Source organism: Penicillium coprophilum, assembly GCF_028826855.1.
Source record: "Penicillium coprophilum strain IBT 35676 chromosome Unknown utg000002l_segment0_segment1, whole genome shotgun sequence".
Taxonomy (NCBI): Eukaryota; Fungi; Ascomycota; class Eurotiomycetes; order Eurotiales; family Aspergillaceae; genus Penicillium; species Penicillium coprophilum.
The window spans coordinates 3733746-3759236 of record NW_026622722.1 but is presented as its reverse complement, the minus strand read 5'-3'; the positions used below and the strand labels follow the sequence as shown (position 1 = coordinate 3759236).

The 25491-nt window shown below is 49.8% G+C and overlaps 8 protein-coding genes across 8 annotated transcripts; 3 read left to right on the top strand and 5 right to left on the bottom strand.

Moving 5' to 3' along the window:
* Positions 1–2386: 2386 nt before the first annotated feature.
* N7500_003476 (uncharacterized protein) lies at positions 2387–3500 on the bottom strand (the record flags this gene model as incomplete). Its single annotated transcript, XM_056674622.1, has 2 exons — positions 2387–3385; positions 3441–3500. The coding sequence occupies 2 exons, from the start codon at positions 3498–3500 to the stop codon at positions 2387–2389; spliced, it is 1059 nt and encodes a 352-aa protein (XP_056535147.1).
* A 1003-nt stretch (positions 3501–4503) lies between these two features.
* Positions 4504–4842, top strand: N7500_003475 (uncharacterized protein; the record flags this gene model as incomplete). Its single annotated transcript, XM_056674621.1, has 1 exon — positions 4504–4842. The coding sequence occupies one exon, from the start codon at positions 4504–4506 to the stop codon at positions 4840–4842; it is 339 nt and encodes a 112-aa protein (XP_056535146.1).
* A 2401-nt stretch (positions 4843–7243) lies between these two features.
* On the top strand, positions 7244–9012 carry N7500_003474 (Amino acid/polyamine transporter I; the record flags this gene model as incomplete). The annotated part of the gene is made up of 3 exons (XM_056674620.1): positions 7244–7861; positions 7920–8355; positions 8417–9012. The coding sequence occupies 3 exons, from the start codon at positions 7244–7246 to the stop codon at positions 9010–9012; spliced, it is 1650 nt and encodes a 549-aa protein (XP_056535145.1).
* Positions 9013–9129: 117 nt separating this feature from the next.
* On the bottom strand, positions 9130–9918 carry N7500_003473 (haloacid dehalogenase, type II; the record flags this gene model as incomplete). The annotated part of the gene is made up of 1 exon (XM_056674619.1): positions 9130–9918. One exon carries the CDS (start codon positions 9916–9918, stop codon positions 9130–9132), a length of 789 nt encoding a protein of 262 aa, XP_056535144.1.
* Positions 9919–12011: 2093 nt separating this feature from the next.
* N7500_003472 (putative nuclear migration protein) lies at positions 12012–16017 on the top strand (the record flags this gene model as incomplete). The annotated part of the gene is made up of 2 exons (XM_056674618.1): positions 12012–15081; positions 15149–16017. The coding sequence occupies 2 exons, from the start codon at positions 12012–12014 to the stop codon at positions 16015–16017; spliced, it is 3939 nt and encodes a 1312-aa protein (XP_056535143.1).
* Positions 16018–16753: 736 nt separating this feature from the next.
* On the bottom strand, positions 16754–17127 carry N7500_003471 (cytochrome b5-like heme/steroid binding domain-containing protein; the record flags this gene model as incomplete). Its single annotated transcript, XM_056674617.1, has 2 exons — positions 16754–16831; positions 16951–17127. 2 exons carry the CDS (start codon positions 17125–17127, stop codon positions 16754–16756), a joined length of 255 nt encoding a protein of 84 aa, XP_056535142.1.
* A 250-nt stretch (positions 17128–17377) lies between these two features.
* N7500_003470 (putative mRNA splicing factor RNA helicase (Cdc28)) lies at positions 17378–20755 on the bottom strand (the record flags this gene model as incomplete). The annotated part of the gene is made up of 1 exon (XM_056674616.1): positions 17378–20755. The coding sequence occupies one exon, from the start codon at positions 20753–20755 to the stop codon at positions 17378–17380; it is 3378 nt and encodes a 1125-aa protein (XP_056535141.1).
* Positions 20756–21888: 1133 nt separating this feature from the next.
* N7500_003469 (tyrosine protein kinase SWE1) lies at positions 21889–25052 on the bottom strand (the record flags this gene model as incomplete). Its single annotated transcript, XM_056674615.1, has 2 exons — positions 21889–22014; positions 22065–25052. 2 exons carry the CDS (start codon positions 25050–25052, stop codon positions 21889–21891), a joined length of 3114 nt encoding a protein of 1037 aa, XP_056535140.1.
* Between the last annotated feature and the right edge of the window lie 439 nt (positions 25053–25491).

Sequence of the window (25491 nt, the reverse complement as noted above, 5' to 3'; positions counted from 1 at the left end):
CCTCAAGTCTGATGGAATGGGATTTCCGAAATAAGTGTCGGCACACAAGAAATCACCCTGGAAATCAGGAGTGACTACGTACTATTTCCGATCGTAATACCCTACTGATAGTGGAGCAGTGAAGAGGGTACTCCACGGCCCTGGGAGACGCTACCCAAATAGCGCAGGTCGAATGTGATCCAAGTCACCTACAAACGGAGTACGGAGTACGGAGTAGATTATTTGGCATTCCGGAACGACAACGGTTCACCTGGAAATAATTTAGGATTGGTTTAGAGTGGCTATCGCCATAGCCCTCATACCCCCCACTGGCATTTTCCTCCTCTGAGCTTCCATACCTAATACCTAGCTAGGCAATAGGTCTATGTTCATTTAGTCTCTTTATAATCATTGATAAATGTTAGAAGCCTTGGGTTCAAATACCCAATGGCGCGTACATCAAGCCCCCATTGACACATAGATCGTCCAAGGGTGTGTTAGCTACAAAGGTGGACAACGGAAGGAAGTTCGGAAGGTGGGTTCTTACTCTAGCTCTTTTTTTTTCCCTTTTCATTGGACCTGGTCCCTTTTTCCCTCCTAGACTCAGTTTCCAAAGTAGGTAACTGGTTGGGCATCAAACCCAATAGGGTCCGGGGTGTCTCCGTTTCCCGTCCCAGTTCTGTGGCCGCGGGCCAGGGGGTGATATCGGGGAAATGTTTTTTTTTTGGGCTGTCCACTTTTGTTGAAATGGCCCGGGCCCCGGCGGATCCCTTTTTGTTTTCCTTTTTTTTTTCTTTGATCAAACTTGGTCAATTTTCGAGATGTCAAGCTACACTGATGCATGTTCGAGTATATTTATGTCCCCCCACCATTAGCATATTCAACTCTATAAACATTTCAACTGAATAGTTAGGGCACGTCCCAGAAAGGTTTCTTCCCCCTGTTCACACGGAATGGCCCGGCCCCAACGGCTCAATCGCTAGGAATACTAAAGGGGGAGTTCTGCCCGGACCAATAGTGGGTGAGCATTTGATTGTACCAGGCGTTGGTTGGCCGACGGCTCCTCCCGCTTGGCCGTTATATGGAGAATGCATTCATACCATTCCACCGTCATGGTCTTGCCCTGATCTAAAGTTTCAAGTCCTGTTCATATCGGCTACGGAGTACCAGTGGCGGGACTCAATATGCACCTGCCTGATACTGACGTGCATAATGCAACGGCTCTTGTTCATGCCCCGTGAATCCGTGAAACCATCCGTTTGGGGATGCATTCATCCTGCATAAGGCTCCTTGGGATCGGCAGGGCAGTTCCCAGGAGATTGGCCCTTGGGAAACCTAGGAAAACCTAACAAATTGTTGGAAACGGGATGTAATTTTTCAAAATTATTCATAGTACAACCTTGGCTTGCGGGATCTCCATTATTGATCCGTTGGATACCGCTTAGTCCAGGTTTGTCCCTCGGATTTCTCATAAGGATCACATGTGTTTGTTGTATACGGTGCTCCCGATACATCCCTGTATGTAGAAGGCAGATGTCGATCTCAAAGCCCCCGAGATCTCCCCGATGGTATGCTTCTGCGTGGAAATAATGGGATCCGTTACGCTATTGAATCAACGCTGGGACTAGTGCAATGTGTGGGCGTGTCAAAGCTCAATGTGTAGTAGATATACGATTATTTGTGGAGAAAGGGGGAGAATGCCATGTGGCCAAAATGCTTAAGCTGCATGATCTAGCATTATTGCAACGTTATTGCCCTAGTTTTTAGACACTAGAGCTTCAATAGTACTAGTAATTTTTTGGGGGAATTGTACAGAATAAGTTCATATTATTTACATCTAGGCTACCATTCTACCCCGTATGCTTTATGAGATCTACAGAAATTGATACGATATGAGACAGAACGGGCTTCGGGCAAGATAATCTATCTGGAACACGGCTGGTAATTAGCCTAATGGGACTATCTTCCTCCGGAACAAGGGTCTGGCTGTTTACCTTGTTTACCTTGTTTACCTTGTTTACCTTGAAAGTTCATATTAAGCTCTGGGAGAGTGAGCTTCGAGCAGTGTCATGAGATCCGATATATATCCCATTCTGAGATTGTAACATCCAAAGCTCTACCTTTATGGTTCTTTCAACTAAGTTCTTTAGACGATGATAGGATATGGCAGTAATGTCTATCTTATGCTCATTAAATACTTAAGGAAAAGCTGCACATCTAGAGACGCTGTCCGTGTAAGGATGACGCTGTAACGAAGACCACTAGAAGACTTCCAAGGTTGCCATGCCAGTGCCACCTAAGACGAACATAGATATTGTTGAGTTTGTACATATGTACCGTATTAAATATGTGCTATAAACAAGTTTTGACAACCGAACCAATATGCATCCTCACGATTCAGCAGGCATCAGCCTCGCTGGATATCATTCAAATAAGCCGTCACCCTCTCCACCAAAATCCGCCGTGGCTCCGCTTGGTCGCTATCACTCAACGCGTGCGATGCATTAGGGATAACCATACTCTTTGGATCCCAAATCTGCCGTCCACTCCCATCGGCAGCAATCTGCCACCTCTTTAAAAGGGTTTCCTTATTAACCCACGGCGGCACCGACTGATCCCTCCCAGAGTACAGCACCAGCATTTTTTGCTTCAGCAAACCCCTCTCCCGAATCATTCCAAATGTCCCACGGAATTGCTCATCACTCAAATCCGAACTAAACAGATCATCCTCAGATGGATTCTCTGGGCTATCCGGGCTAACCAGACTCAAGAACCGCCGACTGCTAACCGGAGCAGAGGGCGGATACCCGATTCGCGACGTCACAGACAACGGCACAACCGTATCGACAAGATCGTGATCCTCATACATCGCCCGCCGCGCATCAGCAACGGCCTTGTTGTAAATCGCGCGCATCTTGGCCGGGCTATCACGCTCAGTGCCACACTTCACAACCCACAATATGCCCTCACGGTCTGAAACGGGCGCTTGCATGATCGCCCCGTCAACTGGTACTCGCACAATCGGCTTCCAGTGGCGGTCGAAGACAGGGTGTGCCGGCCGTGGGTTGGGACAGTTGATATAGTGCATCACGTCCTGGCTGCCCGTCGAATGGCCCATGATGACCACTTTTCCGGCGCCGAACTGTGGCTCCTTGTATTTGCGGACGTATGAGACACACTGTGATAGCTCGTCGATGTCTTTGCCCAGTCGTCCCATGCCCCATCCCCCGCCGGCGCAGGATAAAATTAGCGAGAATACACTCCATTGGGATGGGTCTAGCGCACGGACTACGTCATTTAAGTAGTCAACCGAGCCAAGACTGTCACCTAGCCCACCGACGAAGACGAGTGTGTGGGGCTTGGGTACATGGCTACGGGTGTATTCGAAGGCGACGAGGGTTTCGGTCTGTGAAGTGGCGTTAGCGGTATGGATGGCATGGCTGCCGGAATGGGTGGTGTACGCAGTGATGTAGCACACCGGGATATCCCTGGGCCAGTGAGGTGAGGAGCTTGATTTGCATTATGAGATGTCGTGTTGCTGCTGGTGCTGGTGCCCAGGTGCGGATTGGTTTGACAATTTGCGTCAGATCAGATAAGACCATCAGATAAGGCACTTCGACGGGCTTTACTCCGATACCGGCTTCACGAAGAGCGGTATTATGGCAGTTAGGGCTCGGTTATATATTACTAGTGGGTATAATTGGTATTAATTCAACAATTCCCGACATCGGAATTTGACTTCCCTGCATCTCAAGTTGATCATACCTACTATATCACTCTTGCCCAATGCGAAACAGAAAGGAAGAAGGCATCTTATATACCTTTCCACTTGGAGTATTTCATGAGGCAATGGGACGCTATTCACAGCCTGGTCAATTCGGTCTTTCCAAAACACGAGCACCTCTACTCAGTTCTAGTTGGATCTCGAATTGGTGAGATAGCTACTCTCATCCATGGTGACCAATATGCACTGGAGGCTGCTTAGACTCATTTAAACTAGATGATGGAAACTGATAGGTGGTTTAGCTCGCGACAACTATCGCTGACGCCGCACGGTTTATCGACCAACTCTTTGGGGGACGCTCGGTACAATCGTTGGTTCCAACGGAACCATTCTGAGCGGCGACCAGCGGCAGCTGACTGTGGCCGCAGGAGCCCTAATCAAAGATCCTAGGGTACTAACCCTCAACAAGGCGGCAACTTCCATCGGCCCAGGAGCGAGAAGGAAATTATCTTAGCCGTTGGGCGCTGCTCTGAACGGAAAACCAACTGCACGTCGCGTTTATGCCATCAAGAAAAATCATGATATTATCAAGATGCACGATGAAGGTGTCGGTACCGAACTTCAAACCCCAATGAGCGGCTCCTGTTGATCCTGTTGGGCTGCAAGAATGTCAACACCGACTCGTCAGATAAAAGAATTGAGGATCGCAAAAGTAACATCACTGAAGCGGAGCAACCTAGTGGGGATAGTCAGTTATCGAGCTATCGGCAGGTGATCGCCAGCATGATGTCTCCATCAACATGATAGAAAAGACTTTGGAATTACTGCTCACTCGGTCTACCAAGAAATCCCTCTGGTATCTGAGAACGGGCGATTTTCTTGTTACAGACGACTGTCTGCTTGCTGCACTTGGTGTCCTGATCAGTGCCAGTATCGTCGGCGCTGGCTTCTCAGCCGAGGGGATGGTTTTTGGCAACGCCGTGGGCAGCTTGACTCCATGCGAGATGCCAGACTGTATCCGGCCACGAGATGATTTCTTTGGTTTCATGTGCTTCGATGTGGCCGACATCGAGTCTATCTTCAATATTTTCAGCTGGGTAGGAGTTGTAGGGGTTGGATGGGTGTGCGAATCAATCTAAATATTCGCGAGTTTCTATTCCGCTCGCTGAATAGGACTTGCAGTGGCACCTATCTTAGCCTCATGGTCAAAATACCACAGGTGTATTTGGATATATTGCCAACGATGAAAACCTAATGACAGGCGTCGTTGTGTTTAGAATTCCACTTCGCTCGGTACAATGACAATCACTTATCCGGTCCTCCATTGCTAGGGGATGTAATAGGAAAACCTGGCGGGCGAGGTAATGGGGACATTTGGTAATGCGCGCTCGTATATGTTGTAGTACCTCATTCATTTTAAATAGGCATCGGTCCTACCATCGAGGTTCAAGCTTTGAGCTTGGTTCAACGTTCATGTTTTCTTTGATTCGGCTCATACGGTAGCCATAGTGGCCTGTTCTTGTGTACACTGCAGCCGGGGTGTCAGGGAGACAGATTCTCTAGACTATGAGCTGAGACCCTGAAAAAATGACGGCAAAAGTCAGTGTGCCTCGATTTCTTTCGGTTTGAGTTCACTCACAGGAAATTTGAAGCCCCACATAGAAATCTCTTTGCTTTCTCTAGATGGTATGAGTGTTATTATGAGGTTATCAGCTTGGGTAGATATTTTGGTGTACTCACGATATGCGCTGCCGAAATATGTCTTTTGACCCGTCCCGGGCAAGGGCGCTTGTCTTTCTCCGGATCATCGAGAACTGTGCAATATGGACACCTGAAGGCACAAGCAGGGATACCCTTTGGAAGACCAACAAGAGTTAGTCATGTCTTTGCATATTACCGCTTTGGGTAACTTGATTTGGGGTACTCACAATCACCGCATGGTCAACCGGCCACTGGGTTGAGAAGTGCTGTCGGCATTCACACACTTTTTTGCGTTGGCTGTAGGTTATGCTCGTAAGTAAATATTCATCAAAGGACTTCGGAAAGGTATGCTCACACCCAGTAGTTAGGTTGCACTTTGGGGTCGACTCTCATCCAATATAATCCCCGGAGAGGGCTGCCATCGCCAGCAACAAAAGGATCTGCAGGGAGTTGGTTCTGAGGCTCGGAAGCCATCCTGCCCTGAGACAAGACGTTTCGTTAACATCGGTCTGATGGGCTGTCTGGAGAATTTCAATGTTCGAGGTGCGACAATAAGGTCCCCCCAGCAACGATCGAATTAACCAGGCCGATGGGATGATATACATGCCTGATCTCGTAATTAAGTCTCGATGAGCGATGCAGAGATGATAGCGTGATGATTATGTGTCGAAGATGTGAGAAGACAACAAAACCGAATTTGGCTGAGGATCAAGCAAGCTTGGAAGTAGCTGAGGTCAGACAGCCGCGAGGCAAGAGCCAAACTTGAATTTATTTTCTAACATGACCATAGACAATATCTGGTCCATAATCCATAACATCGAATATCTTTAAAGTGTTTATATTGCTCTGAAGACCAAAAAAGAAAAAGAAATTGCCTGAGGACTGCCGACTCCCCTTAAACAGTAAAGTTAACACTGAGCTTTGCCTCCATCAAGTCCTTAATATATATTGCTTTACCTTGTATATGAATTGTGATGCAGATACTACTTCTGATACTATTTGCGTGACAATTCTGTCACATCGATACTGACTCTGATACCACTACTTGGGGCACGTCTTACTACCACGCAAGCCAGCTAGTCCTGGGGTCCTTCCTATGATTTTGCCCGTTTCTTTTGTGGTGGAGCAGCTAGAAGTCCGTGATGGTCTTCTGCATTCTCAACATCATCCACATATATGGTTTTGGGAGAATGCGAATGCCGGACACATAGCATGTATGCTTGTCAAAAATCATTTATATAAAGGTGAGAGCTCTAAAGTTGTGCTCCCCATAGAAGTTCATGCTCGAGAGTACTAGACGTACTTTGCATAGACATAGACTCCCCTGATTATAATCAGAGGTAGATGATATGAGCTCAAGATACCTGACAAGAGTGGCAACAAGACTAAGGTGGACAGTAAAGCACCTGGTATACACCACCTATTCAAATTCTCTCCGGGGGTAATTGCATCATCTATCAAAGACATCCAACCGAAACAAGATTGGATTGGAATCATTTCACATGTAGTATTCGAGTCCGTATTGCATCTACTTTTCTTCATTTGACAGACTTCATAGAAGAAATTCATGATCTTAATACAAAAGGCAGAAGAAAGAAACAACATCTAATGGAGAGATAATGTTATCATTGAAGCGACCTGAGAGGTACGGTGCATTGGGGTGCATGCAGTTCGATAGGAGATTATGCACTTCACAGCCAATAAAAGACATTCTCTTTTCAATTCTCTCCTTCGGCGGGCTGGAGATGAGCACATAAGATCTTAACCTAAGACACAAAAAGAATATAAGTTGAACACCATTTTAATTCCCTATCTGCCCCTCGCATCTGATCTTTGGCAATGAATACTCATACTCAAGATCTTGAGCAAAATGAAGAGATCATCACACGCGAAAATGAGGCCAGACCTATTCTCAAACGTACCATCGCGGGCAAAGACAACGTCAAAACGCAGGCGGTCATTTCAGAGCTTGTTCAAACAAGACGAGGGCTGAACCAGCGTCACATTCAAATGATAGCCCTGGCTGGAACGATCGGTACTGGCCTCTTCCTGGCGACCGGAAAATCCCTTGCAAGAGGTGGACCACTGAGCATGTTGCTCGCATATTGCATTGTGGGCATGCTTATCTGCTGCGTGGTTTTTTCTGTAGCTGAGCTTAGTGCTCTGGTACCTCTTTCCGGTGGCATCATACGACACGCAGAATGGTTCGTTGACCCTGCGCTGGCTTTTGCGCAAGGTTGGAATAGTGTTTATGCCAATGCAATCCTGCTGCCAGCTGAGATGGTGGCTTGCGCTGTCATTATCGACTTTTGGTCTCATATTAACCATGCCGTATGGATCAGCGCTCTGGGTGCGCTGCTGGTGATTAGCAACATGCTATTGGTCAGTATTTACGGCGAGTTGGAGTTTGTATTTGCGATGTTGAAGATTGCTCTGATTGTTGGTGTGAATATCTTGGTTAGCAACATCTCACGCAAAAAAGTCTCCGGTTGGTTTCTGACTGCCTTTTATCCAGAGCATCTGCATCACATCTGGCGCAGGTCCACAGGGTTATCCCATGGGGTTTCGATTTTGGCGGGACCCTGGACCCTTTGTGCAATTTCTTGGTATCGGTGGCTCACTGGGACGGTTTCTTGGGTTTTGGCGTGTTCTAAGCAGTGCAGCTTATGCATTTTCCAATGTTGAAAACATATCGGTCGCAGCAGCCGAGACGCAGAATCCTCGCCATAACATCCCCAAGGCCGCCAAACGTGTGTTCTGGAGAATCCTGATATTTTACCTGATTACCATTTTTATGATGGGCCTGATTGTCCCCTCCAACGATAAGGGCTTGTTGTCGAATTCCGGGGATGCTGGAGCGTCTCCGTTTGCGATAGCTGCCACTAATGTCGGAATTAAGGTGGTCCCTTCTATCATTAATGCTATCGTTGTCACAAGTGCATGGAGCGCTGGTAACTCTGGCGAGTAGATCTTCTTTTGTCAACCACTGTACTTCTGCTGACCCGAAGATAGCAATGCTCGTTGGAACCAGGACGCTATACGGTCTTGCTCAAGAGGGGCATGCCCCAAAGGTATTCACTCGCATCAATCGCTTCGGGGTCCCCTGGATATCAGTTGCCGCAGTCGGATCTTTTCTTGTCCTGGGGTATATGACGCTGTCATCCGCGGCTTCTCTTGTGTTTGATTGGCTCCAACAACTGGTCTCGGCTGCCTCATTGGTGCATTGGATCAATATAGAGGTGGTCTACTTGAGGTTTTTTTATGGCTGTAAGAAGCAAAAGATCAACCGGACTGAGCTTCCTTGGAAAAGCCCCTTTCAGCCTTACGCAGCATGGGCTGCTCTGGTTTCGTTCAGTATCATCCTAGTGACTGGTGGATTCTACGTTTTTATCGAGGGTAATTGGAGCTCTCAAACCTTTGTATCGTCATACTTCAACATACCTCTTATATGTGTCTTATTTTTTGGGTACAAATTTTGGCGAAAGACCCGGCTCGTTCCATTGGGGGAAATTCCAATTCGTGAGTTCCTTCACATCGCCAATGACCACCCAGAGCCCATCCCATCCCCAGCTACTGGGTGGCGAAGAACAGATATCCTTTGGGCTTAATATTGGGGGATTCAGAATGTGACTATGGGAGAAGGACCGATGATATTTCAAGTTGTTCATTAAGTCTCAACCCATCTTACCTAGGCCTCACTACTGAGTTTAGAGGGCAGACCGTCCTTACTCAATCCCAAATCGCCTAGCCACTTCTCGGAAGCCATCAGACTCAAGATCAATCCACATATCCACCCAGTCCTCAGTCTTGGCTTTTGCAGCCTGTTCCTTTGACCACTCTTCCTCCAGCTCACGCTCCACATAGATAGTCTGAAATCCACAGCTCTTGGCAGCTTCCAAATCTTCTAGATGCGCCGCAACCAGTCCGCATTGGCCTGGTTCCAGTCCAAACATCTTGGCAGCGCCATTATAAACCAGCGGAGAAGGCTTGTAAGCCTTGAAATTTTCCGCACTAACAAGATGCGTGAAAGGCAGTGATCCATGTCGCTGGAGATCCTGTAGTAAAGAGACATTCCCATTTGACAGGGTGGCAGTTGCAAACCGACGGTTCAACAATTCCAAACCTTGGACACTATCTGACCACGGGTTGAGCCGGTGCCAGGCGAAAGAGAGTTCCCACAGCTTCTCGTCAGTGAACAGGCCGTCCAGATCACGCTGTCGCAAGAGTTCTTGAAGGGCATTGTAGTGGTGCTGATCGACCGAGACAAACTCTTTAGATGGATCAAATGTGCTGGTAAAGTTATTGTAGGACTCCCGCCATTCTGCAACAAATTCTAGCCAGTTGTCCCAGGTCATGGCTGCAGCGCGGTCCCGCAAGTCGGCTGGGAGGCCCTGGGGATGGTTCACAATATGCAGGGCAGCTGCGCTCAGCTCTTCCGTAACGCATATACGCCATGACACTACTGTGCCAAATGTATCGAAAAATAACATCTGGGGTGGGTGATCTGTCGACATTGTAGTTTTAGAAGATGCTGATATATTTCTCCACTTTTTCGAAATTATATCTCCGAGATATGAGCAAATTTGAGATGCTAGCTAGACATATAGGTCAGAATGAAATTGAATCTGTTCATATACCAAAAATCACGCAAATCTGCTTAGTCAATGTTCCGAGGCCCCCGATGTTTTTCAGTTCAACATGTGCGTAACATGTGAATCAAGATAGCATTTTGAGATCTCAATGGGGTTTTTTTTTTGGAAGAGCAACGGAGCAGTCTTTTTAAGAACTTTCGAAATAACATACTATGTACTCCGTATGTGTTGTGTGGAAAAGTTTCGAGTCTTGTGCAAGGCTACCCAGGTGTTCAACATTCTGCCTATCGGTTTCCGCCTTTCCAACTTTCTCAACCTCCGTTATATTGATTCGGCCCTTCCCTCTACTCCGTAACTTCAACCCGTGCATTACTTGCGCCTCCGAGACAAGAAACAAAGGAATCTGAGCAGGGATATGCAACGAATGTCCAGCCACCAAGTCAAAAGTACGGAGTACTGTTCTATCCCCTGAGGTGGGGCAAATGGCTGGCAATGGTTCGCCGAGATTCTCGCCCCCCCGTTGTTAGTCCGATTTTCCGGCAATTTAGGGAAAGTCTAGACGTGGACTCCAGATACGAGAAAGCGTTTATTGCCAATCATTGTGCTACACCTCGAAACGTTTGTGTGGCACTTGCAAACGTGAGAATTCTATTCAGAGAGCCAAGGGCCTTTTACAAGTACGGAGTACGGAGGCTCCGTGCTCTACCGGACTTTAAACAACATGTTTATCTGTGGATTCGAAGCTCTTTCGGTGGGGACCTTGAATGGGGTCTGGTTTTACCCATTTTTTACCCCTGATCCGCAATGTCCGATGATTTGACTTGACTTATTTGTCGCTTTCAGCGTCACAAAAAAGAGGCGTCAAACATACAGCGTACAATATGCAACATACTTTGTATGCACCGGATTCTGAAACCCAACCTCAGCGAGATTATCCACGGCGATCGTCACCCAAACAAGCTACGAGTTGGCTATTTAATTATATTCTCAAACACGCTAACAATCGCTATTTTAGTGTCGGAATCGACACTATTGGTCATCGCAGAAGGCTTTTTCTTTTTTATTATTTGCCTTGCACTTCCCAAAGAATAGGGGTGATTTTTCCAGCCCTTGAGCTTCAGAGGCGTGGGTCTTATGAACTACTACAATGATTACGGAGTATACGAGATATTGATTGGACACATCTTTTTTTTCCAGCTTTTCTACTCTCTCCAATTTACCTTTCTTTGTTTCTTTGTTCCGGAATAATCAGCTTCTAGTTCTTTGAGATATACAATCAGGATATCTCTCAAACGCGATTCTATACTGGAGCTATGTCTTAGCGCCTTTGCCAGCTGCAGTGGAGTATTATTCCTCTGGCTAATCGGGTGGATTTCTTTTCTTTCCCCATGTCCTTTTCCCCTAACGAACGCCCCTGGGACTTTTTTTCTTTTTTCCTTTTTTCTTTTCTTCTTTTCTTTTTTCCTTTTTTCGTGTCGCCAATTCTCCTCGCGTCCAGTGTTTCCGATATGCCGCAAGGCTGATCTGAGCCAGGTCTTTTCATATAGGTCTAAGCTCCTCGATCATTGTAAACTGGATCTTGAGTCTCTAATCGTGATCGGCCCTTCGGACTGATCGATTTTCCCTCCCGGATCGGCTATACCTCCCGGACATCTTGTCTCTTAAGCAACGATCATTTTGTTACCGTACTCCGTAAGTCGAGTTAGGGTCTCACCCCGTGCATATCCAAATATTGGCCCCTCTCAGTGCACACATCTTTGTAACTGTGGCTGACCTACCCGTCCCCAAGTTTCACAAGGTCTTCGAATACCCCATTGCCCCGTTCGATCAGTCGATTGCAGGTGAAACCTGTATCCGGAGATCAGCACTTCGGACAGTCAATAGTCGGATGGTAGAACTACGGTAATCTTTTGATGGGATCCAGTGCGTGACGTGCTCTGGATAGCCCAACGAGCTAAGCCCCGGTGATGGTTTGATGATCTGAGGCTTTCCATCTGGCACATGCGCAAAGAGACATGGCCGACTTACAATCTCCGACCCCCGTGGCCCACTCGTCTCCGGCACCCTCCTTCAGATCGAGATGCCGAGCTCCATCCAATGGAAGATCAAGATCGAGGCCGTCCTTGCGCGGGCGAGATTCCTCCCCACCATCTTCCCCTCCACCTAGCCTCCCAACACCCGCATTCTCCCCCGATGTACAAACAGACGAAGATGATATCATTGAGGATACCTTATCACCTTTCGACCCGCGCAGAATTACGCCTACTCTCCATGCGTCTCTCGTTTCGGAGATACTCTCGCTGCGGCGGGAGATAGAGAACAAAACCAAGTCAATCGATGTGCTGGAAGACAGCTTGGCTGAATCAAGGACGGAAAATGAAACATTGACTGCGAATCTCTCTCAAGCAACCTGGGAAGGGCGCTCGTTGAAACACCAAATCCAACTACTGGAAGGTGGGACGTCATCGGCGATGACCGAGCTAGCACGGGAGCGCGATGAAGCGGTCGAGAACATCGGTGATGTTCGTAAAAAGCTCGAGCAAGCACAGAAGAAAGCTCGAAGTCGGGAAGAGGACCTCGAACGAACCCAATCACTCTGGAATCGCGACCAAGAATCCTGGGCGGATGAACGCCGAGCCCTGGAACGCAAGGTCCACGTAGTGGAGGGCCGCTTGAAGACTGTTCTGAACGAGGTGGCAGCCGCCCAGGAAGTGGCTAATATTCACTCGTCACAGCCAAGTGAGCATAGTGATGCTCATGGCAAGAATAAAGAAAGCGACTCTGCCAGTGTGGGATCTAGTAGCCTAGGCCGCCGACGCGTGAGCGTAACCAGCGTGAGCTCGGAAGAGGGTGAAGAGCCGGTCATATTCCATAGCATGCGGTATTCGGTTATGAGCGTTGCGCCTGGTGTCAAGAATGGTCCAGGTTTAAACCTGGCGGAAGAACTCGATTTCGATGAAGAGGACGAGTTTGCTCCATCTGACGATGAACTTCCGATATCTCCGGAAGCGCTCCCCGAAGAACGTCCAATGTCGGTTCACTCACAGGGGTCGCATAGTATATCTTCCAAGGCTAGGAAGATCCTAGGCCTGTCCCTTCAGAGCTCGGACTCATACTCGCCCACTGCCATGGAGTTCCGTGCCCGGGAACTCGGATTTGCTAGTTCAGTGAAACTTGACTCTGTGGTCGATTTCCGCGATATCGGCATCCAATACTCACCTCCTCCATCGCCTACAATAGAAGTGAAGGTTGTAGACATTGTCCCCGTGTCCACGAGGATAATTTCAGAGCCCAAGAAAGAAGACGACAAAAACGGAAACATACCTAGGACGAAGAACAGCGCCACGCTCCCTGTTGCACCTCTGATGGTTTCTACTTCTTGCCAAACAGTGGAGGAACTCCCAAGTCCTTCATGGAAACCAAATGTGGCTGAGCCGCCTCAGCCTGTTGAATGCACCCCACAGCCGGCACAAATGACATCGACATCCACCCAGACTGATGTCATTCCAGAGACAGATGTTCAAAATGAGGATTGCATCACCTCTTCGCTGAATAATGTCCCAATCAAGATGGACATCCCCATGATTGCTATCCATCCACCAGGCTCAGAGCCAACCTCACCTCGGAATAGCGTCGTTCTTCCACCGCAAACCAAGAATATCGCTTGTCAGACTAACTTCCGGACGATCGTTGATTGTCGATCCGTCGCCATCCAAACCGAGGAGATTCGTATTGATCAACGCCCTGTCAAACTACCTGCCAGTCTTCTTCCTTCGGCTATTCAAGATGCCCTACCGCGCCTTGGGCCTCAAGAGCCTACCCTCGAGTCTTACACTGTGCCTCCACTTCCTCCACGGTCCGAAAAGCGCCAGAGACGTCTGATAACAGATCACCCAACAGATCGTCCCGTGAAGCCTCCAAGAGCACCCGGCCCGGATCATGTGCAAGCCTACCCCGGTAACAACGATAATGGTCCGCTCTCAGACGATGCTTTGTCCAATATTCGACGACCTCTGCGGTCTAGCAGTCTCTTCGCCGGCTTTGAACATAACAGCGACGATGAAGGCCCCCATAGCGAACGTGATGTCTTCACCGACGATGAGCTCCTCAACCGCCCATTTGCTGCATACACTGTCAGCCGTGGCAAGCTTATCACTACGAGCTCAAGACCCAGTCTGGACGACGTGGCTCTTCCCGAAGTTGCCGAGCAGCTTTCCTCCCCCGAGTCAAGACCACCCGACATTGGCCGTTCTCGGGCCTTCCAACGTTCTGGCACGGCCTCGAGTATTCGCCAGCCCGGCATGCGCAAACTGGCCATGATTTCCAGCGGAACCGCTGCACATCAGAAGCCCCGTGCCCGCAGTCCCAGCGAACCAAGCCTCGAGAGCGGCAGTGCAGGCTCAAGTATTGCACCTCCATTCCCCGTGCCCATACGTCTCAGCTCGCGCAAACTTCCGCTTAACAGCAGCGATGGACCTCCGAGTCCTACTCGCTCAGCCGGTAGACAGTTCTCAGACCGCGGTCGGCAATCCGTCGTCCGGCGCCCAACCCTCCGCCGAGTGCGATCTGCTGCAGCAACATCACAATCGGAACTTACCGAGGGGCCAGAAACTCGTTCTTCCCCATCACGATCAATCTCGACCTTTTCCCCAGAAAGCCCTACATACCGACCGTACCGGCCACCGCCGATGCCTTCTGATGAGATCACAGCACCTCGTGAGCGGTACGGGACCCCGAAACGCGCCTCGCATCGTGCAACTCCGTCTCAAACTTGGAACCATGAACAGCGTGAAAGAAAGGATTCTACCGGCGGCGTGCAGCCGACTAGTGTCGTTGATGCTATTGCTCAGACGATGGTTGGCGAATGGATGTATAAGTACGTCCGTCGACGCAAGTCATTCGGGATGGGCGAGTCCAAGGAGATTTGGGAGGGCAAGAACCCCGATGATGTATCGGCCAATATCACTAACAGTGGTGTGCGACATAAGCGATGGGTTTGGCTTGCCCCTTACGAAGGCTCCATTATGTGGAGTAGTAAGCAACCTACCAGTGGGCCTGCATTGCTCGGCAAGAGCGGCCGGAAGTGTAAGTCTTCAAGAAACTCATTGGACTTTTGAGTGGCAGCTAACGTAGAATTTCTCCTTCGTGATAGTCACCATTCAATCCGTTCTGGACGTCAAAGATGACAACCCCTTACCCAAAGGCGCCGGCCCTTCGACCCCATTCAATCGCTCTATCCTGGTGCTGACACCACAGCGTGCTCTGAAATTCACAGCGCTAACCGTCGAACGCCACTACGTCTGGCTCACGGCCCTCTCCTTCCTCAGCCATTCCTCAATGGGCCTCCAAGAACTCGCAGCCCTACCTCCAGTTCCCCAAGAAGAATCCCCAGCCCCTCACGCCTTCCACCGTCGAAACCCAATCCGCGACTCCATTCGCGTCGCAAAAGGTCGTCCTCGCCCAATGCCAAAGGGGAAGCGCTCCTTCAACAGCACCGGAGCTCCAGCCCCAGTCCCAGAAATACCCAACGGCAGCATTGATCTAGCAGCCGACGCACCACATGTGCCCCGTTTCTCAACCCACACCCGCAAGCGCAGCAACACTGCACCTCGCCCGCCAGCCCTTCACACTCTCCGCAGCTTCTCCAGCGCTGGCACAATGCCTTCTTCGCACAGCGGCACCACGGCCGGTTCCTCAGAGCACCACTTTCCCGCCATGCAGCCTCCAGCCCCACTCCCAGGCATTGGAAGCCGCCGCAGCAGTATCAGTCGACGCACTTCCGAGGCAAGTGGCCGTGCTCCCAGTGTGGGCAGTAACATGTTCGATATAGGCACTGTGCGTATGGAGGCTTTCATCGATCACCACGCAGAACAAATCAATCGTCCCCGTGCGCCTCCGCGCCAGCACCATACCCGCAAGACTTCCAGTCAGTGGAGTGAGAGGCGTTATGAGTTTGACACGCCTTCAGTTCAGGGTAGCGAGTTCTCATATCGTCCTGAGGATCTGTGGCGGGGATTTTAATATTAGAGTGGATGTGTTTCTCTCACCATCTCTCTACCCTTCGTCTTTTTTTTCTTCTCTCTTCTTTCCTCCTCATTGCTTTCCATATACCTATTCTTCCTTCCTTTTCTTTGAACAACATACCTTTTTGGCGCAGTTCCATCCCCACCTCTCGCCATGATTTGTTTACATACATCGTCACTTGACATATTCGCCTACTATATTCTGTAACTGTCACCTATTCGTTTATTCCCTGCTTGATTTACCTCACACATCTACCTATCATTTGCCATTCATCGATTTGATACCACTTTGATTTGGATACCATTTCTCGTGCAGCGGGAGACGGGGAGAAGGGCGTTTACTCTTGTTTTCTTTGTTTATTTTTTTTTTTTTTTCAACATTTCAACTATCAGCCAGTGGATCCTGGATGTATGTATTGAGTCTTTGAGTTTCTATGTCTGAACATAATGTATAAATTTATGCCAGGAGCAACAATGAAGCTTTCTGTAGTATCAACCTCCGCCCTATATGATATTATTCTCGGATGTATATTGTATTCATGCTCTCGTAGTAAGATGGGCTTCACAACGCAAAAGAATCAAACTCGAATCGCGGGTATACGTTCGCTAGCGGAGTAAATACAACATGGTGATATCTTTGTGACATGACGTTGACCGAGGGCTTTCCCGCAGTGGGCTGATTCCCCTAAACCAAAACACTCAAATCTTTCATCTTCATTTTCCAATAAGATTATTCACAGCTTTGCGGCATCCTTGACTTCACCAATCTTCAGCTTGGGCGAATACTTCTTCAGCACGGATTCGTTGTGATACTAAGCAACGTTAGTTGGTTTGTTTTCAATGGCCGACTCGGCAATCGGCCGAGTCGATTACCGATAGATAACATGGCATCTTTTTCAAAAAAAAAAAAAAAAAGAGAGAAAATATATACCTTCCAGAACTGCTTCGAGGCATCCTTGCCCGCTACACGCTTAAGGATCTTTGCACCGCCAGGATGTTCGTCGGCAAACTTGGTTACATCGAAGACATTGTTGTCAATGATGATATAGAGGCCCTCTTCGGCAGTTTTGTGGGAGGCCACTTCAGCGGGGGTGAATTTCTGAGACATTTTCGTCAGGTAGATGAGAAGTGAAGGAAAGTAAGAGATGGAAAGGGGAAATAAGTAGTTCAGTTAGGTGTACGGAGCACAGAGTATCAAAATGCCAGAAGTCTGGGGGAAAGCGGAGAGAACCGAGGTTCGGCGGATTTGCCGCGGTTTGAATTGCCCGGGCGGTGATTGGCTGTAGGAGTTGATGCCTGAAGTGTATTTTATACATGACTAAGCTATCGGCATAACATATCTGACGCTTCATATCTTTCTATTCCCGGCTCTTCTCCCCAGTCGCACCCTGCCCCTTCGACACCTTGCGATCCAACCCCAGAGTCTCCAAGTCCTTCTTCTTATAGTAATGCGGCGCAACCTCAACCAGCCATTCCGGCTGCAGCGGCATATTACTGCGCATGTACTCCTTGCTGGTAAGTACCAACTCAAAGTAGATGACCCAGCGAGGGTTAACCTCCATCAGTGTACTAGAAGGATGCAAGTACACCGACTGTCCATTCTTGATAGTGCGGTAACTATCACCGCCGCGCTGGAGTCGCGCCGCATTGGGGAAGAAACCAGCCGTGATGGCCTTCTGAATTGGCTGAATATTCGTAGACCCACACGTACTGACGGCGACCTCAACGCGATCACACAGTTTGGCGAGCTGGTCACGCACATCGCGCGCCCGTGTCAGACTGCGCTGCTGCAGGAAGTTCTCTTTTGCCCAGATTACGCTGAAGTCCGAGTCGACCCATTGGTTCCAGACGTTCAGTAGCGTCAAGTGGTCACCACCGTCTTTGATGGTGAACCGGTTACGCGCACTGTCCGCATGAATCTTCTTGTCCTTAGGTCGGAAGAAGAGTGCGCTGCCTTCGCCGAGCATGGACACGATCGACAGTACTTCTTCAACGCATCCGTATTTATCAGCAGCAAGGATCGCCTTGGCGAGCATGGGGTCCGTCGGGAACTCGGCCATCTGTCGGCCCACCTTGGTCAGCTCGCCTCGGTCGTTGAGCGCCCCGAGCGCATACAGCTGTTCCAAAGCGCGGATTATGGTCTCCGCCGGCGGTGGGTCCATAAAGTCGAAATCAAGTAGTTGGTCGATGCCCAGCGACTTGAGCATCAGGATCACTCCATTCAAGTTGGTACGTTGAATCTCCGGGGTGGTATTTTCTTCCAGCTCGTTATAGTACGCCCACTTGGTATACAGGCGGAAACACTTGCCCGGCCCAACACGTCCGGCACGTCCGGCTCGTTGGTTCGCCGAGGCACGCGAACACGGCGTCACGACCAAGCTCTCCATCCCGCTTCGTGGATTGAACACGTTCTCTTTGACGAATCCAGGGTCAATCACGTAGACAATACCATCGATGGTCAAACTAGTTTCGGCAATGTTGGTGGCAAGCACCACTTTTCGTGCATTAGGGGGAGTAGGCTCGAAAATCTTTGTTTGCAGTTCGGACGGGAGGTTGGCGTAGATAGGAGCAATAATCATCTCTGGAATCTTACTCCCAAGTTTGCGAGCCGTTTCCTGTAAACTTTGTTCGGCAGCCTCAATTTCTTCTTGTCCAGTTAAGAAGACCAAGATATCTCCAGGGCCTTGAGTGACGTGAATCTGGAAGACGGTTGTGATAGCTGCTGCGAGGTAGTTGGCTTCAGGTTGCGAGGTGTAGTGCACGTCGACGGGGTAGCGGCGACCAGGAATATTGAAAATGGGCGCATCGTCGAAATACTTCTGAAACTTCTGTGCGTCCATCGTCGCCGAGGAAATGAGCAGCTTCAAATCCGGTCGTGCCTTGGCAATATCCTTAAGCAGACCACAGGCAATATCTGTCGGCACAGTTCGTTCATGCGCCTCGTCAATCATCAAGGCCGAATACTGGCTCAGGTCCGGCTCTGTCAGCAGCTCTCGCAGCAACATTCCATCGGTCATATACTTGAGGATTGTCTTGTCGCTAGTGTTGTCCTCAAATCGGATGGCGTAACCAACTTCATTTCCGATCTTCGTGCCCATTTCGTCCGCTACACGAGCAGCAACACTCATAGCGGCCACTCGTCGCGGCTGCGTGCAACCAATCTTGAGGCCACCCTTGGTATAACCAGCCTCGTGAAGGTACTGCGGGATCTGTGTCGTTTTTCCGGAACCAGTTTCACCAACAATAATCAAAACTTGATGCTCTGCCACAGCCTCAATGATCTGATCACGGAATTGATAGATGGGCAGACTCTTCCGGGTTTCGTCCATCGAAAGGGCTTTCTTCTCCGCTGCATCAACCTGCTCTTTGAACCGCAGCTGTTCTTTCGTCATCGGCTTTTGCGTGCCCTCGAGCTTGGCGTCCATAACAAAGTTAATCTGCTGCGAATCATCAAAGACATACTCGTAGTCTCCCTCATCCACAAACTCGGCCTTTTTAATCTGTGCCTTGGCCTTGGCCGCCTGCTCTAGCTCCCACTCCTCGTGCTCTGTGACGAATCGCTCCTGGCCTAGCTCATCCCGCTCGACGTATCGCTTGTACAGGGCTTCTTCCTTCTTCTTTCGGTCGATCTTCCCCTTCTCCGTAATATAATCAGATGGCATCTGATAGCCATCACGGTGGTCATCGATCCGAAGCCGTTCCTCGGCGAGACGAAGAACCTCTCGGTTGCGTGCAAACTCCTCCTTCTCCTTGCGAGACAGATTCGGGTTTTCACGCAATTCTGCGGCCTCCTCTGCAACCTGTCGTCGCAGCAGTGCTAACCGTTCTGTCTCGCGCTTCTTCAAGTACTCTTGTCGAGACCTTTCTCGCAGGTCGGGCATCATCGAAGCCCGCGCGCTGGCATCATCGCCCAGCGCACGTCGCCGTGCAGCCTCGCCGTCGCGTGTCCGATCCTCGACAACCTTCTTCGACTTGGTACTTTCCTTATTAGCCAGTCGTTTGGCAAACTCGTCTCGCTCGCGAAGATCTCGTTGGCGATCGATCTCTTGCTTGGTCCTAGGGTCGATATCGATATCGTGGGCCGGTGAGACGGGATTGGGAGAAGCGGAACCATCGTCGAGCCTCGTGCGCTTGGAGGGTGATTCTTCGAACTCTTCCGGATACATCTCATCTTCGGGAATCTCTTCGTCGCCCCATCGATCGTCGAAGTCCTGCGGGCTCTTCTTGCGGAACTTCCTCATCCGCAGCCGGTCGCGGCTGTCTGCATCGTGGCTTCGGTCTCGCTTTCTGCTGTCGTCCTTGTCCCCGCGACTCCGAAGCTCAGGGTCTCGCTTGCTGCTACTCCTGTCCTTGTCGCTATCTCTGTCCCGTCTCTTCCGTCGTTCTCGGTCGGCCTCGACGTTGGTGGGCCCTAATGATGGGGCGGGTTCTGGCTGGTCTTCGCCCATGTCTACTAGGCGGTATCTCTTTTTCGTGGAGTCCGTACTCGTCGCGTGTTTGGGGGCAGATGCGCTGGGCTGTGCGCCCTTGCCCATGCGTGCATGGAGCTCGCGAGCAAAGGCGCCAATCTGGGTTGAGCTAGCATCTGTGCCGTCCAGGAATGATGCAAGGGTGTCTTGGAGGGAGGACGTCGACTTGGCCGAGCTGGCGGTCGCAAGCACAAAATCGATGACTGTGGGTTCTGACGCGCCCGTGAGACGGATGAGACTGTCCGACACAAAATCCTTAATGTCCATGGTGCGTGGTATGGACTATTATGGGAGAGATTAGAAGGTTCGGGAGCTTTGTGGAGAGGTGAAGTGTGATTAAACTGTGGTTATTGTCCAGGTCTTAATGGTCTCATGTAGGAGTAAATGTTTAATAAAGCAAATGTTAAGGAAAAGGGACTTGCATCGCGCAGAAGTTGAAGGTTGGAAGTTGAAGTTTGCGCCAAGAAATCCCGTGGCCATTCTGAACTATATATATTTTAGACTCTCAACCTCTTGCAACAAAATATCTACATAAATCCGCACTTCTGCATGTTCAAACAGAGGATTGTTTACTAGATTGACTGATCCTATAATATTATATAAACTTACATGTCAACTGATATATTTAGACCTACAGTTGAAGTACAATATTCAGATATCATTTCAATTCGTAATTCCACAATTGCTATACAGACATGGAACCCAGGTATTCAACCAAAGACACCAAACTAGCAGAGAAGATCACGCTCAAAGAAAATGGATAGGAGGTCATCACTGCCTAGAGGGCACACATTCATCATCAGAAACAGCAGGGGGGGAAGCAAAGATAGTAGTGATGTCGCCAAGCCAAGCAGATATGCCGTTCGACCAGATATCGTGGAAAGAATAATTGCCTTGGAGCAATCCCAAGGGAAAGACGATCAGATATGTTGGCACAAATACGGCAGAAGCCCAGAATGACCCTGACCATTTCCAGAAGCAAGCACCCTGTGAGGTTGGTACATTTCTGGCAAGTCGTAACGCTAGGTATTGAATCGTACAAAAGAAAAAAAAAAAAGATAGATCCATGAAACAGGGTGAGAACCCTGCGCAAACTCCAGTCGTGATATCCGTGAACTGCTCCAGGTAACACCCAGATCCAAACCGGAATGGATCGAAAACGCCCCAAAGCCCAGCCCACAATAGAAAAACACCCAGCTTCGACCGTCGAAGCATGGGACGGAGGGGGATAAAGTCGTGACGTGAGAACATGGCAAAGATGAGACGAAAAAAAAAAACAAAACAAAACACAGAAAGAATGCTCCAAGGTTGAACAGGTTGAACACCGGGTGACAAAAGAAAAACACAAACATAAAGCATTAAACACCCTCCGTATGCACAATAATAAAAGGGATATTAAATTACACATCGATCATTTCGGCATCTTCGGCCAAGATCTCGTCAGCGGGGCCCCAGTTACCCTCGAAGACGGTGGCGCCAGCGCGGCGTCGTTGGTTAATAAATTGCACTCCATAAGTCTCCAGGATCTGATCGGCCGTGGGACGGTTTTGAGGTTCGGGGAGATCATCCATCGAACAATGCCGTCCAATGCCTGTGGGTGGTGGGCATCGACCATGAAGCTGGGTGGATCAACCAGCTCCCCGCTTCGTGCGAGTCGCTGTGGTTTAGGGTTACTCAGCTGACGACTTGTCAGGAAATCATCGCCGAATTCGTTGTCGCCCAGATCGGATGTACAGAGGTCCTCGAAAGATGATTCTTCCGAGATAGGGTTTCCAGTTGCATCGCGGAAGATGCTTGTCTCTGAGCTCCAGGTAAGACTGGGCACATCGCTCATATCGCCGTTGCGGAGCTTCTGCCAAGATACTCCATTGTCAGGCAGTTCCACATTGCCAGCAATCTCAAAGATGATAAGACCAAGTGAGAAAATATCGGCGGGCTTGTCGAATCGGCCCATCAGAATCTCCGGTCCAATGTATTCGCGGTCACCTTCGCCCTCAATACCATCCTCTGCAGGCCAGCGTGTCGCCATGCCAAAGTCCCCAATCTTCAAAGTACCCTCAAAGGTGACCAGAATATTGGCAGGCTTCAAGTCAAGATGGATGAATCCCTCGTCATGGATCTGCTTCAGTCCCAGAGACATCTCGAGTAAGATCTTCCAGATACGGAAATCATCAAGTCGGGCCTTGAGTCCGGCTTGGGCTAAAAAGCCATCCAAGCTACCTTCTTCGCAGAATTCCGTTTGAATGTAGAGATGGCCATTGTGCTCCCAGCTGTCCATGAAGGAAATAACATGGTCACAGTTGGTCAAAGTTTTGAGAACTTCGACTTCACGAATACGACGCTCGCGATCCTTCAACCCCAGATAGGGCTGCTTGCTTTTCTTGACAGCCCACACCTGATGGGGGAGGGATGTCGGCGATCTTGGCTCGCTGGAGGAAAGAGAGAACATAGATGGGAAGGACGCGTCATGAGGTTGCGCGACACGGAAGACCTGAGAGAACTCGCCAGTTCCAATGAGCTCAACGTTGTCAAAGCGGGATGTCAAAGTGGAGTCGACGTCCGGCACATGGTAGCCGCTAATTTGGAGGCTGGGCCGTCTGAATGACGACCAAGAGTCGCGCGGTCCAGTTGGAGTGGCTGGAAGATCATGCTCCTGCACATGCTGATGATCACTTGGCACAGAAATCGATAAGCCACTTGGATCGGGAGGGAAGTACTGGTCGCGGGGAGTGTGAGGCGATGCCTGCAGAAACTTCTCATGCAGCGGACTCGCTGTGTCGGAAAGTCGTTCTAGAGACGGGATTTGAGAAGTGGTCGGAGGGTAGGTGCGAGAGGGGAGGAAAGGCTGCTTGGTCGGCGTGGGAGGAAAATCATCATTGAGAGGCTGGCTGTCATGTCGGGAAGAGGGCGATTGGGCGAGAATCAGCTCATCCCCATCGATGCTAGCGAAACTTCCACGCCGCGAGGTCTCGGGACGATTGAAGCTGCTACCAAAGATCCCCATGCCCCGAGCAAAGGGACTTGGCTTGGGACGCGAGGTGGTAGGTGGGTTGAATGGAGATGCGGAAGCAGCATCTGATGGATGACCTATACGTGACTTGTCAAACAATCGATCCGTGGGGTTTGACCCGGTGGTGAAAAGATTGACAGGTCGCTTGCACGGTGTATCGGGCATGCTCTTGTTGAACCCGGGATTCTCCTCCGCATTGCGGTTTTTCTTGGAGATTAGTCCAGTGGACATGAATGCGGCAGGCAAAGGCTTCACTAGCCTGTAGTTATCGGGAGTGGCAAACGTTTCTGTTGTATCTTCTCGTGCGATCTGGCGCACGGGGCCAGGGCGAGTAGCCCCGGCGGGAAGAGATTTGGAGAAGTTGAACATTGTGCGTCGACCTTGGGGCTTGTGAACTGGTTCATGAGTGGGAGAGTCCTCAAGACTAGATCCAGAAGATGATTGGGTGATGGTACGAGAGAGAGGATGAGCAGCGGGCCGAGGAGGTTGAGTGGTGTTGACGGGAGGGTTGGCGGGGGAGTTGGAGAAAAGAGGGTTGGTTGGCGGCCTCGGAGAGAAAATGTTTTCGCTGCCTGGCTGGAATAGGCTGCTATCAAAAGACATTCGGGGTCGAACAGACAATGGTGTATCAGGTGGTGATGCCTCGGGTGAATCACCTATGGCTCTGGGTCGCCCAAAGAGAGGTCGATCGCCACGCTGCTGTAGGGTCGAACGTCGCAGAGAAGATGATCGCTTAGGAATTGTCGCAAATGGACTGTGGGGTTGGACAGGCGTGGGGAAAGAGGGGATTTCGTTACGTGTTGGGGACCCTTCTGGAGTCGTGTTCTCAATTTCGTTGTCGAAAATGCTAAATTCGGCAGCAACATTGGGGGTGTGGACACTCCGTCGCTTTGCGGAAGGACTGCCTCGCGATGCTTGATCCAGATTCATAATGCCGTCGCTGCGCTTCAATGGGCTGCCAGTCGCCAAGCTACCAAAGGTGCCACTACGTCGTTTTTCCACACGCGACAATGTCGATCGCGCAAAAGTCGATTCACTCAAAGGAGCAGAAGGAGGATTGAGAAAACAAGGGCTCTCGGGGGTGGTACTTTGACCTGGCGCGAGGTCGTCGAGGGTCAAGTCATTTTCTTCACCGCAGGGTAAAGAGATAGGCTGGGTTGGAGTCGCATTACCGCTGTCAGTTGAAACACTCAAAACGCGCTTGGCCGGACTGCGGGGTGATGTGCGTCGACGCATGATCGGCCTACTGATTTTCGCGCTGGGAGGGTAAGGAACAGCGAGAGGAGACTGTTGCGACTGATGCGATGGGAAGAGAACAAAATTGTTCTGCGAGGCGCGTCGTGAGGGCGACAAAGGAGAAGAGATGTATGCGGATTTGGAGGGAGAATGAGTACGTGGATTGAGGAAGAAGTTGGAACTCTTGGAGGGAGAGCGCGAAAGTGAGCGCCTCAGTTGACGAATAGCAGAGCTGGCGTCAACGTGATGGATCCCCGAGTGCGATGGCAGATGAAGTGTGCCACCGGAGTCCCGGTGCGGCGAAAAGGTTGCAACCATGATCGGGAGAATGTGTCAATGTGAAGTGAAAGGAAAGGGAAAAGAGCGCGTCACTCAAATGCGCTGGATCTAGAGATTTGAGTAGAGGGGTTTCTTTCCAAAGACGCGTCAAATCAACAACGCGTCCAAAAGAGGAAAAAGAGGCCAAGGACCAAAGGAAGGCACAGGAATGGAATGTTCCAAAGGGCAGGTGTGGCAGGTTTTTGAGTCACACCACTTCCATCGCGGGGAGTCCAAGGATATCAACTTTTCCTATATGCGCCCTATCTAGGACACGCCGTTTCTCTCTTTTTCTTTTCTTTTTCTTTTTTTTTCACTTGGAAGATCCCAGATATGCGATAAGTACTTCGTATATGATGGGAATCTTTCACTTTTTGGACCTCTCTTTTTTGGGGGTTGGAATCTTTCCCAAAGGTTTGCAAGGGGGTCCCAATACAAA